The following is a 16394-nucleotide window of genomic DNA, read 5'->3' on the forward strand; positions in this document are numbered from 1 at the left end:
TTTAACAAAAAGCGCAGATATGTGTGTGAGTGTGTGTGTTCAAAAAGGAATGACAGATTGAAGGACACAGAATAGATGGGGTGATGGAGAGCGAGGCAGAATACAAGACATGCAGGAAGACAGAAAAAAATAGACAATGAAACAGGGAGCATTACACAGACAGGCCAGTTAGATATCAAGGGAAACGAGGACAGGGGTTATGTGTTTCCCTTGAGAGTAAAAAAAGAGTTTTAACTTCACAGAGTGACCTCCAATGGAGGAGAACACTGATTCTTTTAATGCAGGGACTAATTAGTTTATAGGCACAGGATGTCAGCAAGCACGTGACAGTTTTATTCAAATAAAGAAAAAAAGTCATGCACAAAATAGGTAAAAGAACCTCTAGAGAGGGACTAACCAATGCCAACAAAGACCACTTGGAAGCCCTCTTCCTTCAGTGAGGTCAGAGTCATCCCATTCTGCCCCAGTCCCTTCTCAAGAACGACCTGTCGAGAAAAAAAACAAAAAAACATCCACACTGCATCTGTCTCAGCTACCTCCATCTGTCTGTATTATTCCCATAAAGAGGATGTTAGCGTCAATTATTTTATGCTGCTGTGAATTCCAGGACATAATTACATCAATCATCCCGCAACCTTTGTGACGGCAGTATACAGACGAGTATAGTTATGATACATTTGTGCAAACAGAGTGATTCTATGGTCACATGTGCCGCTATGTGTTGGGGTACAAATGACAAATAGACCTGTGGTTCACAAGCGGTGGGTCACAGGTCTATTCTTAAAGGGTCGCAGGCCACAGGGGAAAATAACGCCAAATGCAAATAATAAAGCGCAGCTAACAATATAAATCAGTTTGTACAATATTGTGCAGCAATTGATCTTTCACCTGGTAGAAGCCAGTTATATTAAGCAGATGCCAGATAGCTTACATGACATTAATCAAAAAACTAACCTATGCAAGGTAAAGGAAAAGGAACGGACTGATACTGAAATTTTGAAATTATGATACTCATACGTTGATCATTTCATGTGCCAATATTCAAAAATAAAAATTAAAAATACTAAAGAAATAAAAATAAAATTTGTTGTTTTGAATGCTACATTTCTGCATCACAACATTATAATGTACAGTATGAAATATTTATATTTATTTTGAGAGTTTTTTTATGATTTTGAAAGAAGTTTGCTATGCTCACCAAGGCTACATTTATTTGATCAATAATGCAGCATAAACAGTATCAGTAATAGCAAAATTTTAAATTAATGCTTTCTATTGAAATATATTTTAAAACGTAATTTATTTCTGTGATGGCAAAGCTGAATTTTCAGCAAGTCCACAGTGTCACGTGATTATTCAGAAATCATTCTGATTTGGTGCTTTAAATAAATATTTCTAATTATTATCAATGTTTAAAACAGTTATCCTACTTAATACTTTCGTGGAAATAACTGTGTAACATTTGTATCATGATTCAAGATCAACAGAACAATATATCTGAAATAGAAATATTTTTTTAACATTATTCATTACTTTTAATCAATACCTTGTATGTAGTTCTGTTTAAGTCTGTTTAGGACCAAGAAAAAAAATATTTTTGGAGGGGGAAAAAAAGAGAGAAAAAAATAATAATTATTTAAGCAAGTGTGTTTGTTCACAGAATATGGTGGAATCCTCATCAGCACACATTTTCTCAATTAAAATAATTGCTGAAAATGAATGAAGTGTTGATGTAAAGGTCAGATCATGGGAGACGGTGTACCCCTTACTTAACCTTAACCAACCTCCATCGAGTTTGAGAAACCCTTTCCCTCACCCCTTCTGTCTCTCTCCAGCTCTCTCAAGACTAAAATCAAATTAATCATGGTCAGGTGATCTGGATGAGGACTATCGATTGCCATTTCTCACCATCACAGCTCTCAGGCAATGGACAGATGGATGTCTTTGCCACTTGCCTCACTAATGTGGCTTTTAATTGTGTTTTGTTAGCTTGCTTTTTTCCCTGCATGGTTATTAATGTCAGTGACATTTGGCTGTTGATGATTTGGAAGGATCTGACATCCCCCCATCTCTCTTTCAGTGGTACCTTTACGCCAAGATCCTTCATCAGATCAATCTCAAACTGTACCACCTCATAGGGCAAACGGAACTGAGGAATTTCAGCAGTGCTGCAAACAAAGACAGGGAGACACACAAACACAACTTTTAATATTTGCAATTGTTTCTTTGTGCCATTATATTGATTAGTCATGATAAGGATGCCCTGATTTATCAGTCTGCTGAGCTCTGTTCAACTTTGTCTCTCTAGCTCATGCTTGTGCCACTTCTCATTGAAAATGAATGACGTCCAGTTGCTTTGACGCTGTACAAATTGATGTCCGCATGAACAACCCCATGAAGCACGTGAAAGATATAGTGCATTTGACAAGATCGGCGACATCTCATTCTCCATCGGGCGTGAGTAAAATAATAATAATGGGAATTACAAGATGGTGTATAATTCAGACTTCTTCAGTAAATAACTTTCTGGGCAAACGGCACCTGTTCAAATCGCACATGTGATTTCTCTGCACTCAAGCACAGGTTCTGCTCATTAATGGTCCAGGAGGAACATATAACAGAGAAACTAATATTACCAACACAAAACCAAATAAATAAATAAATACATAAGCAAGCAAGCAGTTTTCTGACATACACTTCTGTTTCAAAATTTTGGATTCGGTATGTTTTTAAATACATTTGCATTTATTTGATCAAGAATACAGTAAAACAGTAATATTGTGAACTATTATTACAATGCGTCATGTTTGCATGCATCATTGTAACTATTATTACAATGTTTTAATGCATCATTGCTGAATAAATGTATGAAATTCTGACCCCAAACTTTCAACAGTATTATAAATATCTAATATTCAGAAACAAAATTAATAAAATGTCATTGAACGATAATAACAAATAAATAAATGAGTAATATACTAAACTGTCACATTTAACTAACTTTGTGTTATATTTAAAATCAGTTTGGCTATTCTTAATATACTATTAATTATATAAATAATATTCTAATAACATACTAGTTATCCTAACAAAATGTTTGATAATATTGATAATAAAATAAGTCTACTTATTTTAGTGCTTATTTATTTGATTGACAATTAACCAACCTACAGTATTTTTGTCAATAAAAACTAGACAGCGAAGTCTTCTGACAAGATGATAATGTTTTTCTGGATAACAACATGACTACAGTCTTCCACCAGCATGGTCTTTTCAGGCTTACGTTAAGAGGACCACTGCAGAAAGAGATTCAAAAATCATTTACTTTACCTGAGGCCACCGATGTATTTCTGTTTCTCAAAGATGGTGATGTTATCGTAGCCTAGCCGAGCCAGGAAGGAGGCGCAGCTGATGCTTGCAGGGCCGCAGCCAATGAGAGCGATCCTTGTGTGGAAGCTCTCCGGCATTTGGTGTTCTGGGGGAAGCTCTGGATTCCTGATCTGAGGGATGCCCATCTTACTGAACACCTGAGGAGAGCAAACTTCCCCTTTATGCTGGCTGCATAATTCACATTTGCACATAAATCCTATTTCCCTGGCACTGTAACCTCTGGAATATTTATAAGGAATCAGTGTGCAAATTACAGTTCAAAGTTGACCTCCCTTGAGCTTTTTACAGTAAAGGCACAGATCCGCCGAGGCCTAATGAAACAACATTATGCTGTGATTGCCCTATTCTCTTTCCTCTCTTATTTAACTCCAGAAAGCCTTTCAGGCCCCGTTTGCATCATCTCAACTGACTGTTTACCAGAAGCCGCCCTAGGCATATAATGTGATTTACTGTATGTGATGTACTGTACAGTTCCTGCTTTACACTAATGCAGGCACTGGTCTGTGTATGTCGGCGAGCTCATACTGAGGAGAGGAGGGGAGGCGAGCGGACTGCTGATGGCCCTGTCTAGGGCTTATCTAATCAACAGGATGATAAACAACCCTGGCCTTTCACATTTGAGAAGAGAGGAGCTGTCATCTCTGTGGTGAGAGGTGACGGGGGGAAGCAGCTGACGGGATGGTATGGCTGGCCTTCTCTTGCAGGACTCTCTGGACCTCTCAGGATGCTTTTTTTTTTCAAAGAGGGGGGATGTGAAAATGGAGAGATTCGCTTAGGTCAGGTGAAGAGAAGATAAGACAGGGGTGAAGACGGGACAGCTAGACATTTGACAGATGGACACACTAGTTTCAGAAATAAGGCAGAGCAGGCTATTGTAAAGCTGGGTCATCCTACAGAAAGGCTGCCATATGTGAAAAAAAAAACGCCAGCGATAACCATGTTGTAATATAGACATTTTTAGTACACATAGTTAGACATAATGTATTTTTTAACAAGAAAAGTGTCACTAGGTTATGCATTAATCCTCTCAGTCATATTTCTAAAATAATAAATTATTCCATAACTTATAAATAAAATATACACCAGTAACAATTCAGTTAAGTTTGGGGTCAGTAAGGTTTTAGCACATTAATATCAGCTCAGAAAGATTTCTGAAGGGTCATGTGATACCATACACTCGAGAAATGTCTGCTGAAAATACTGGCCAGAAATAACTTGCATTTTAAAATATAATAACAGAGAAAACAGGGTTTTTTTTTTTAATTATTGTAATAGTATTTCAAAATATTACTGTTTTTACAGTATTTTTAATCAAATAAATGCAGTTTTGGTGAGCACAGGGGACTTCTTTCAAAAACATTAACAAATCTTATGGACCCCAAACTTTTGAATGGTAGTGTATAAATATTTATACAGTATTTGTCTGATTTAATGTTAAAAATAAGAATTTGAAATCTCAATCACAGCCAGACAACAATAAGCAATAAGTATTTACCAACAAATAAGCCAATAAGCTAAATAAATAGGACAGTGCGAAGTAGTAGGCTACTAGGTAGGCAACATGAAAAATTTTAAAAAATGAAAAAATAACACAATTCTAAGGTCCTTTTCTTTTACTTTTTCTCAAAAAGATTAAAAACTAAAGAAAAAATCAAGAGTGCAAAGGCTAACTTTTTCTCTCCCTCCCTGAGCTTGTTCTTGATTTACAGCTCATTCCATCAGAGAAAAAGACTTTCCCACTGAGTTTTCTCAGAGGAACTAAAAAGAGCCTGGTGATTGTTATAGGGATGTGAGTGAGGAACTGAACGTACAAGACCTGGTACAAGACAGCAAAAAGTACAAGAGAGCAGAAAGAACAGAGGAGAGCACCATCAGTAGACAACTGATGGAATAATTACATTAAAGTACAAAAATAAGACTTGGAATTCAAATATACAATACTTTTTTTACATAAATGTTCAGCTTCAAGTTTATTTGAATCGTCACCACACCAGACCTTTGACTTAAGGCTGAAAAATCTGCAATTTTAGCCACTGCATTGAAGAGCACCATACCTCAGTAGCAAACTGCTGCAGCCCACCAATATTGATGGGGCCTTCCTCAGAGGCATAGAGGTTACAACCCCCCACACACAGATCAGAGGTGGGACACACCATGCCACAGGTCAAACCCAGAGGGTTATCAGACAGGATTGCCTTGGCAGCACCATAGTAGTTCTAGAAAACACAATATAAACTTGGACTCAAGCAGAGATTTGGAGATTTTACCTGACCGAATAAAGCCACGTATAAGTGCTTGTGCTTAACTAACTGAGAAATATAATACACAAAGGATTATGAGATTATCACTTAAGCCAACATCAATAAACTGTGTTCGGTGTAGCTGCTGAGCGAGCGAGTTTCAAGCATTGTAGTAGGTGTTACCTTGTTGGAAATACTGGTGATGAAAGACTTGATATCCAAATTGGTGGGGCAGCTTTTCTGGCAAGGAGCATCTGCACATTTCAGGCATCTATGAAAAATTATTTTAATTTTGAAACCTCACAATTATATGTAAAACCAGTATACATGAAAGAAAATTTTATTCCATTGCTTTAAAGGAATAGTCCACCCAAAAATTTACATTTACTGAAAATTTACTCACCCTCAAACCATATAAACGAGTTTGTTTCTTTATCGAAACAGATTTGGGGAAATTTAGCATTACATCACTTGCTCACTAATGGATGCAGTGAATGGGTGCCGTCAGAATAAGAGTTCAAACTGCTGATAAACATCACAATAACCCACACAAATCCAGTCCATCAGTTAATGTCTTGTGAAGTGAAAAGCTATGTGTTTTTAAGAAATAAATCCATTATTAAAGACTTTTAACTTTAAAACCTCACTTCTGTCCAAAATACCAATCCATAATACGTAATAACACTTCCTCCAGTGAAAAAGTCCAACCCCTGTTGTCCTCTCACATCAAAATCCCCCATTTTGGATGGTTTTCACTTATAAATGGTGCTTGATCTGTGCATATGTCCCACCTGATTCAGATGAGACAACTTTTTTTACTGAAGAGAGCAATAGAGGAATAGTTTAAATTTAAAAACATCTTAATGATTAATTGTTTATTACAAACATGCAGCTTTTTGCTTCACAAGACATTAATAGATCCACTGGAGTCATGTGGATTATTGTGATGTTTTTATCAGCTGTTTGGACTCTCATTCTGATGGCACCCATTCACTGCAGAGGATTCATTGGTGAGCAAGTGATGTAATGCTAAATTTCTCCAAATCTGTTCAGATGAAGAAACAAACTGATCTACATCTGGAATGTCCTAAGGGTGTCAGATTTAAATTTTTGGATGAACTATTCCTTTAAAGCAAAACCCACACATTTATATACCAAAGAAAAGTAAAGCATACAATATCTTAAGTCAAATATAGTACTGGCACTGCTGATGGTGTGCAGCAGTAGATAATGGTTTGCCCTTTGTACGGTTGGAAAAAGGAGAGCTGAGAACAAATGGCTGAGCGATGCTTGTTTTATCCTAGACATGTCTCTGAGCACTGACTGTGGTGAAGACTGATACCTCTTATAAATACTGCTGACTTCATAATGACCAGGGAACTCCATATTGGTAGACAACAACATGCCTGCTTTAAATTATACATGGGATAATTTGGCTCCAGCCAATTAAATATTCATGGAGGAACAAAATGCATGCGGCACATTCCATCGAAGAGAGCGAACAGAACAGCTTTGGATATAGGTAAGAACCCTGTGACCGTGACATTCCAGGTGAAATCTAAAGCGAAAATATCATGCGTTTGACACATGCAATAGTGCTGCAATAATCATAGGTCACTTTTCTGATTCTTGGACAGTGTCACATACAGTACATCTTCAAAAATGGTTTGGCTCATGATGACCTGCCACTTTTTCTGAGCGTTCAATATCTGACTGACCAGGAGCAAATGCATTTAAGTAAATGTCAACGGAAATGACTGCATTCATTTAAGAGTTTGGGGAGGCTGAATGAGTCTACAAAAAAAAGCTCACAACAAAATCCTGGCTTAAAACTGCAACTAATAAAACAAGCAGAGGTGGGAATCAGTATGGTTCCAGTACCTTAATGATTTCATTAACGATTCTTTTAGAACTTGTAAGGAATAAATATTTGCAAAAAGAAATTCACATTTCATCACCAAATGATGGGTTATGTTTTTAAATGTGGTAACATTTATTAAATTTTAATATATGATTTGATTTTTCTTTTTTTTTTTAAATACTGTACTACATATTGTCATATGAACAACCAGTCAGTAACTACACTGATTCAAGTATCACTTTTCTGTATGTATTAGATTCACTAAAAAAAATCAGCTCAGAGTAATTTGTTCAAATCGGATTCACTAAAAAGAACTGGCTCATAAGAGTCATTTGTTTTGTTAGTCAGACAAAACTGGCTGCACTGTAGGTTTTTTATTTATTAAAAAATGTGGTTCAAAAGAATAAATTTTTCAGGAAGCAGACTACACTGGTTGCACTGTTTGTTTTTTATTCATTAAAAATAATTGGTTCTTAAGAGTATTTTGTTCAGGAATCAGACTACACTGTCTGTGCTGTATGTTTTTGGATTCATTAAAATATGTTTCATAAGAGTCGTTTGTTCAGGAATCAGACTTTACTGGTTGCACTGTATTTCTGATTCTCTAAAAAGAATCGATTCATAAGTATCATTTATTTGTGAGTCAGACTATACAGGGCTGCGCTGTAGGTTTTTATTTATTAAAAATAACTGGTTCATAAGAATCAAACAACACTGTCTGTGATGTGTGTTTTTGATTAATTGATAATAATTTTTTCATAAGATTATTTTGGAATGAGACTGCACTGGTTGTGCTTTGTGTTGTTGATTCTCTAAAAAGAGCCACCTCATAAGAGCCATTTGTTCTGTAATCTGACTACAATGTTGCATCTGTTTCACGCTGTTCAGTAGTGGTGTTGCAACACCGCAATTCTATCTTGTAAATATGTGGCAAGCGTATTTAGAAGATAGAAAAGCACATTTCCAAAGTCTCCCGTCTCACAAAACGTCCAGTGACAATTTTATTTGTAGCATGGGACACTGAAGACAAACATATAATGCTCAAAAAGTCAATGCTACACTGCTTGAGAAATGATAAGTTCAAGCCTTAAATGTAATTCAGTCAAATTAATATGCATTTGAAGTTTCAAGGGCAGAATAATTGCAGTGTGGTCATTAAGGGAGTCAGCTTGCGCTGTGGGCTGCGGCTGAGAGCTCTGATAGATGCTGCACGTTGTTGCTACTGGGATTTTTACATTATTTAAGAATGGAGGCCGTGGGGATTCTCAATGATATCACTTATGACATTATCTCACAACATTTATGCCTTAAAATATTTGCTTATGCCTAACAATGGCACAATTCAGTTTGTTTTCGGCGGATGTAAAGTGACTCATTTACGCATGTACAGTATGTACCTCCTTAGCATTGCACAGTGCAGCGCTGGAGGCAGCGTTCACATTTTGAATTGGAAATTGGGCATTTTTCTCTTGTATGAACGCAGAAGAAGCGCTAAGCTCTGACCCCTGCACTCTTAGATTCAGCACCTTGTTTCATTATTTATTTGCGTGTTACCTGGTCTTTGCACCTGCTGGTAAATGAGCCACAATGGGAGGTCAGACTAAACATGACCTCTGCGATAAGCATTCTGCTCCAGCACTGTGTCAGTGGTAATACTTCATGTCGCTATAGTGTCAAAGCGTTGTACGCTCATTTCATCTGACAGAGGTCGTATCTGACTGATGTTGAGGAAGTATATGTTCTAGTCATCCGCGCATGTGGAGTGCAGTGTGGTCGGGAATCTTTCGCTGTTAATGATCCTCAACTGAGAATCCCATCAATAATCCTAATGAACCTGATTAAGTAGCGTTGTCTGCACTTAGCACAGCTGGAAGGAATATACAAGATACATATAGTGAAAAGGGACTGTATTTATTTCATTTATCTCTGACTGAGCTATCCTATATTACAGTCTTCAGAAATGTCCAGTTTCATCCTTTTTAGGGTTAAAAAATAAACCCACTGAACAGAGGGTAATTAGACAGAGCACACTATATATAGTTTTTACTTCACAGTTTCTACTTATGGCATTAGATTTATGCACTTAATAAGATGATTAACATTATTATCGACTGTATTCAGTTAAATTTTTATACCAATTTAGTGTTTGAGGGGAACAAGAGTGCCTGTGGTTTATGTGTTTATGTGAATGACTAAATGTACATTTGAGTAGTATGACCATAGTTCATTACAGTACTTCATTTATCAGGGTCAAAATATATAAAGCTGTACTCTCCTTTTTAATTCATAGAAAAATTCAATGCTTTATTGATCACTGAAGTACAAACGGCCTGGTTTTCATTTCAGAAATCCAGTCACTGCCTTGGTCTGTATAGCTGCATACAGACATAGGCTTTCTTTCAACCCCATAAGCCTCACATAAGCCTGACCTACACCACTCGTCCCTCTTATTACAGAAACAGAGGTTAAAACAGATCCTGTGAAACTGTCTTCCTGTGACACTTCAGTTTACATTCTCTTTTACTTGCACAGTCATCCTTCACAAGGATGCCTGCAGGATTTGCCTGGGGGATGCTAAGAACCTGACCAACTGAGGAGCATATGCATGCATAAAATTCATGGGGGGAAAACAATAATTGTAAAACATTTTATTTGGATGGATAGGGCTTGGGAACAGGGTTACTCTTGTTAAATAAAACTAAAACTATTCAATATTTAAATATTATATAGTTATTCAATATTTAAATATTAAGATGAAAATATTATATATAAATACAAAATAATGTTATAAAAATAAATTGCATTTAAATAGTAATATTAAAAAACTAATAAAAAGAGACAAAAACACATACAATTACTAAAATTAAACCAAAAAATTAAAACTGAAAAGTATAAAAATAAAAGCAATGTGTGTGTGTGTGTGTGTGTGTGTGCAATGTTTTTTTTTAGCAGTAATATTATTAATATATATTGTATTATATACAGTCATGGCCAAAAATATCGGCATCCTTGGTAAATATGAACAAAGAAGGCTATGAAAATTAATCTGCATTGTTAATCCTTTTTATCTTTTATTTAAAAAATTTACAAAAATCTAACCTTTCATTGGATAATAAGAATTTAAAATGGGGGGAAATATCATTTGAATGTGGTAGTTGCGTTGCTGTCTATGCAGGGTCAGAAAGCTCTCAGATTTCACCAAAATTATCTTAATTTGTGTTCTGAAGATGAACGAAGCTCTAACAGGTTTGGAACGACATTAGGGTGAGTAATTAATGACACAATTTTAATTTTTGGGTGAACTATCCCTTTAAAAATTTCTATCTCTAGTCACAAAAGTTTCACTGCACTTGTACTGAGAGTCTGAAAGGTGAGTTTGGCTTTATATGATACATTCCCGCATAAAAGCGAGGGTCTCAAAGCTGACAGCTGCCTTTAGTGCCTATTGTCAAACCAATTTCACAGATGTCAGATGATGGAAGTCAAGTAACATGTTGCGTTGTTAAAATGATGAGCTCTAATGAGGAGTAACTCCTCTTATTATTCTCTGCTCCACCACACCCCTGACAGAAGCCCTCTTTTTCTTTCCCTGCATTTTCTTTGACACAGGAGCCACAGTACATAAAGGTGGATTGATCATTAAAACCGTCCTCTCATCCCAGCTGTCCCGGCACCTAGTCTGAAAGGAGGCGCCTTTGATTCGGAGCCAGGCTTAATTGGTCGTATCTAAAATGCTTTAAGTAATTAAGATGATAGAGCCGGTCTGTGAGAGGACACTTTTCTCCTGTCCTCACGCAGAGGTCTGGCACCTCTCTAGGGTCCTCATTATGACTCGGTCCCCACAAGTTACATGTCCTCACAAGTGAGGATTTTGACGGGTATCTCTCCAAGTTGACCTCCCACACATACATGATAAATTCATCATCTCTACAGAAGAGCATTTGGGATTAAGTTGGTAGTTGTGGGAGGCAGGAGGTGATTTGACAGTGTTCGCTAATGCCCACGTTGGTTTTGAAATGAGCTAACATTGCATCGTGTTTTGTTGCACTGAGTAATGCGCGTACTGCGTGTTATTGCACCAGAACAAGCGTGCTAGAGGGATCCAAAAGAGAATACGATGAAAATCTGGGTTGTAAAATCTCATTTAAACCATAGAATTTACAAAGGATTAAAAAAATTTACAAACATTCCATTTAATTTAGATCAATTAGAAATATTTCAGATTCTAAACTATTTCCAGGTCACTATTCGAGTAAATTTGTGACACTGATCATGTACAGATGGTCGGATGTTCTTCCAGGATGCTCTTTGGATCATTCTCAAATCATGCTGGAGAACATGATCATCAGGTTTTAAACAAATTTGGGGACTCGTTCTGGCAAAAAGGGGGTGCAACAACTTGCTGAAAATGGGACATTTTTAATCATTTTTAATTTTCCAATTCAACTTTTCAGAAATTGTTATGCTAATTATGTCATTTTACACAATTTTCACTCGTGTTCTCAGACCACACTGTATTTCATTTGTAAACTTTGATAGGATCAGTGGTGCGTGCAACTCTGCCATTAGCATGCACTTATTGGTGTTACTGTTGCTATTGTTGTTGTTATTATTATCATTATTATGCAATTTGAGGTGATCTATTGATTCACAATTAATTTTACAAATAAAATGAGAAAGACAGATGTCTGAGAGAGAGAGAATCTGGTTGTCAGTGTATTTTGCTGAAAAGCTACACAAGCAATGTTATTTTAGCAGTAATATTAATATATATTGTATTATATATATATATATATATATATATATATCAGAAAAGATGCATTAAATTGATAAACAGTGACATTAAAGATTACTAATGTTTCTTGATCAGCAAATCAGCATTTCTGAGCGACTTCTGAATGATCATGTGACACATGTCCTGGAGTAATTAATGGCTGTTGAAAATTCAGCTTTGTGTTCAAATGAATAACTGACATTTTAAGATATTAAAATAGACTACAGTTATTTTAGATTGTAATAATATTTCACAATATTACGGTGTTTTTGATCAAATAAATGCAGTCTTGGTGAGCATAAGAGACTTCATTCCAAAAAAAAAAAAACTTAACTTTACTTTTGAATGCTCAATTTCAGTAAATTTTATAAATATCACTGACAAAATGTATAATGTGTATCTTCAACTACATGTAGTCATACTGTATGAACAAAAGTGCATGTATTGACTGGTTACGTCTCACAGTTGTACACTATGTGAACTTGATTCTCTAAAAAAGAACTTACTCATTAGAGTGGTTCATTCAGTAGGTGGACTACACTAGCTCTGCTGGACGTTTCTGATTCATGCGAGGCATATTTAAAAAAAGATCTCAGTTCCCAACCCTACTGATGGGACCCCTAAAATGGGATTTGGATGGGCCAGTGTAGGATGTACCACAAGCAGTTCAAACTGATGATTATTTTATAAGTGAGAACAAAATAAATATAACAAAGTTCCACCTCCCTCTATTAACTGAAGATGTCAGAAGCATGTCAGGAACTAGCTTTTTGAACTAGAATTTTAATAGAAATGTCAAAGTAGGTCTTACATAAACAATTCAATATGACGACTAAACTGCCTTACCTCATAATCATCAAGAAAATACTTCCAGATGAAACATCACAATTTTCCTTAGTCATTATCTGATTTATTCTGAAATCAAAGTGGATTCATGCTGTGAGTGCTAGAAGTGCTTGTGATTTTACTGACATGAAGATAAGCTATCAAAATACAGTTATTTGAGCTATAAGGCAGCATCTTTGATAAGAGTTTTGAGGTATGAAAGTAGTATTTTAGTAACTTTGTGAACCAATCTGTGGTCTTTAATGAGGAGTCAACTTTCTGGCTGTTTCGTGACACTGGGAATCCAGACCTGGGGCTTCCTCTGCGCCCAACAAACAGGCCAAATAAGCCAGCTGCCTCCTGTGATGAGCACCAGAACAGCGCGCCGCTCGGACTTTCATGTTCAGCATTATTAGCAGTTATAAAACCTAAATCTTTCATCAAATCTGCCGACCGGCACTGCAGGGGAGTCTCGTTTAGAGAAGGATTAAAATCAAACCTCTGCAGGACAAAAGTGTGCATTAATGTCTCCAATATCTCTCTAGCGCTCTTTCTTCTCTCAACTCTTGGTTTTCACTGCTGTTTTGTTTTTTATTCATGATCAGCAGATGCAATGCTGTGCTCATGCATATTCGATGCCGTGCAGAATTAAGACATATTATTCAAATGAACTCAATATGTGGTGCTATTTCAGTATACATTTGAATAGATCATTATGTTTAGGAGACAGATGTCCAAAAAGCAGATCAGATGTGATCAGAACAGATACAGGGTATACGATCTGACTGTTGTGTCGTCAATGATAGTATCCTTTGGCTGACTGACAATACGCTACCATACAAATAATCAACGTATAAGTGTTGCTTCAACAGGCTTGCGTTTTACAACTAACCAAACTGTGGCATTGTTAGTGCTGGGAAATATTGTTCAAAAGATTTTTTTGTAACACTTTACAATAAGGTCACATTAGATAACATTAGTTATTGCATTAACATTACCTATCAATGAGCAATACATTTGTTACAGTATTTATTAATCTTTGTTAGCATTCATTAACTGTTCATTGTTAGTTATTGTTAACTCACTTCCATTAAATAATCTTAGCATTTACAACAATTTTAACTAACGTGACCTTATTGTAAAGTGTTACCGAATTATTATTTTTTTCTTCAACAAGGATGAATTTAACTGAAGAAGTGACGTAAAGACTTTTAAATTGTTACAAAAGATTTATATTTCAATTCAATTATATTTCAATTAAAACCTTGAAAATCAATGTATCATGGTTTCCTCAAAAGTATTAAGCAGCACAAACTGATAATAATAAGAAATGTTTCTTGAGCAGCAAATCAGAATATTAGAAGAATTTCTGAAGTATCATGTGACTGAAGTAATGGCTGCTACAAATTCAGCTTTTCAAAACAGTTATTTTAATAGTAATATTATTTACAAAATTATAGTTTATATTGCATTTTTGATCAAATATGGTGAGCATAAGTGACTTATGATATTGATGATATTTAATCATTTTCATCGATATGCACCAACATAACAATAAACAGCAATGTTTAATAAAACGTTTTTTGATTGATGGCATAAATAGTTAAATAAATTTTGAATTGATGCAAGACAAGAAATGATTACGAAAGTAATCTAATGGGACTGCCAAATAAACAGCAAACTAAAATCATTTTCATGCTGAATTTTATATGGTTAGCATAACCATCACAATTACATTGTGAATATTCATCATATCACTCAGACCTAGGCTGTATGCAGAAAATAAAATTATATCTATCCCTTTATATATTACCTTTAATATCAGCCATAATTTATAAAATATGTACTTAAAGTGAGCCACTGAGAATTATCGCAAACTATACCATCATGAAATCTAATTTACAAGAGGAGGAGATCACATTACACAGTAATTAACTGGCACAGAATGAAACCCAAAGGCCAAAATGCAGACTATATACAACTTAATCATCGCATTTTAGTCAGAAAAAGCCCCTAAGATGTCTATTATAAAACAATGGATGAATAGTTCACTCTAGATAAACAGATCTCTATAGTGCAAAAATGTTGCTACACAACACCAATATATATATATATATATAAAGCTATTCGTGGGAAACAGGCCTAATAGCAAACAGTGTCATTTATATGAAAATCAACAAATTTTAGTTAGGAGCCTGTTCAGCTTATTTGCAAAGCGCAAATCTTTATTTATCACTAACATTGTTTTTTAAGACTGCACACTGAAATCTACACCAGAACACCAGCGGTCCTCATGATCAAGTATTCTGATGTTGTCTTGGGATCCCCAAAAGCATTTTCAACTAACAAATTAAACATTTACATTTTTCACTGTGCACTCAGCCTTAGCATCTCCTGCAGGGTTGAAGAGTCAAGGCAAAGCCCAGAGGGAGGCTTCCTTCCAACAAATTAATCCCTGAGAAAAGCAGAGCCAAGTGCTGCCTGTACACCCCTCTATTCCCTCAATAATGAAGAATGACTTACGCCGCTACTCGTCCTCACCTCGCTAAACGGCACACACATGCACACGCGTTCCTTCGGCTGCCCACCCGAAACTCCTCTTTGCGTTGACTGTGACTGTTGCCATGGAGACAGTGCTTACCTCAGCGCTTCCCGAAGTGCCCCACGCTCGCTCAAAGTCGTGTGCTTGATGTCATCGAAGTTGTTCTCCAAATTCACACAAGACTGTGGGAGGGAGACACACAGAGACAATGGTGGGACAAAACGGCACATTTACTCAATTTTTCAGGGTGGACTTTAACAAAAATAACTGCATTTAAATTAGTGTGTTTGTTGAAGAATGCATTTTATGAATGATCTGTGAATAAATAGGCTGCTTTATTTCTGAATATATATCAAAATTATGTATGATTGTTTTACTCTTTCTTTATGTTACTATAAATTTAAACATGTAATATATATATATATATATATATATATATATATATATATATATATATATATATATATATTAGGAATTTTCATTATTACAACACCTGTATGTCTTTGCTTTATTCTGTGGAAGACAAAAGAAGATATTTTGAAGAATGTTGGTAACTAAACAGTTTTGGTGACCATTGGGGAAAAAAAATCTCAAAATATATTCTACTGTATGTTCCACATAGAATAAAAAAATAAATAAATAATAAAAAAAAAACATTGTCATACAGTTTTGGAACTTGGAATGATATGAGGACGAGTAAATTATTAAAGAATTTTAATCTATGGTTTCAAGTTTTATTGTTGCTGTTGTTGTTGTTGTTAT

General features: G+C 35.6%; 1 protein-coding gene across 1 annotated transcript in view; it reads right to left on the reverse strand.

Moving 5' to 3' along the window:
- The window catches only part of dpydb (dihydropyrimidine dehydrogenase b), a 132790-nt gene that overhangs the window by 101745 nt on the left and 14651 nt on the right, over positions 1–16394 (reverse strand). Inside the window, exons 3-8 of the mRNA XM_058764469.1 lie at positions 15732–15814; positions 5814–5901; positions 5445–5606; positions 3331–3527; positions 2087–2168; positions 398–485 (exon numbers count right to left, since the gene is read on the reverse strand). Coding sequence (XP_058620452.1) covers positions 398–485; positions 2087–2168; positions 3331–3527; positions 5445–5606; positions 5814–5901; positions 15732–15814 — 700 coding nt within the window. The remainder of the gene's footprint in view (positions 1–397; positions 486–2086; positions 2169–3330; positions 3528–5444; positions 5607–5813; positions 5902–15731; positions 15815–16394) is intronic.

This window comes from Onychostoma macrolepis, chromosome 02 (assembly GCF_012432095.1).
Source record: "Onychostoma macrolepis isolate SWU-2019 chromosome 02, ASM1243209v1, whole genome shotgun sequence".
Lineage (NCBI taxonomy): Eukaryota > Metazoa > Chordata > Actinopteri > Cypriniformes > Cyprinidae > Onychostoma > Onychostoma macrolepis.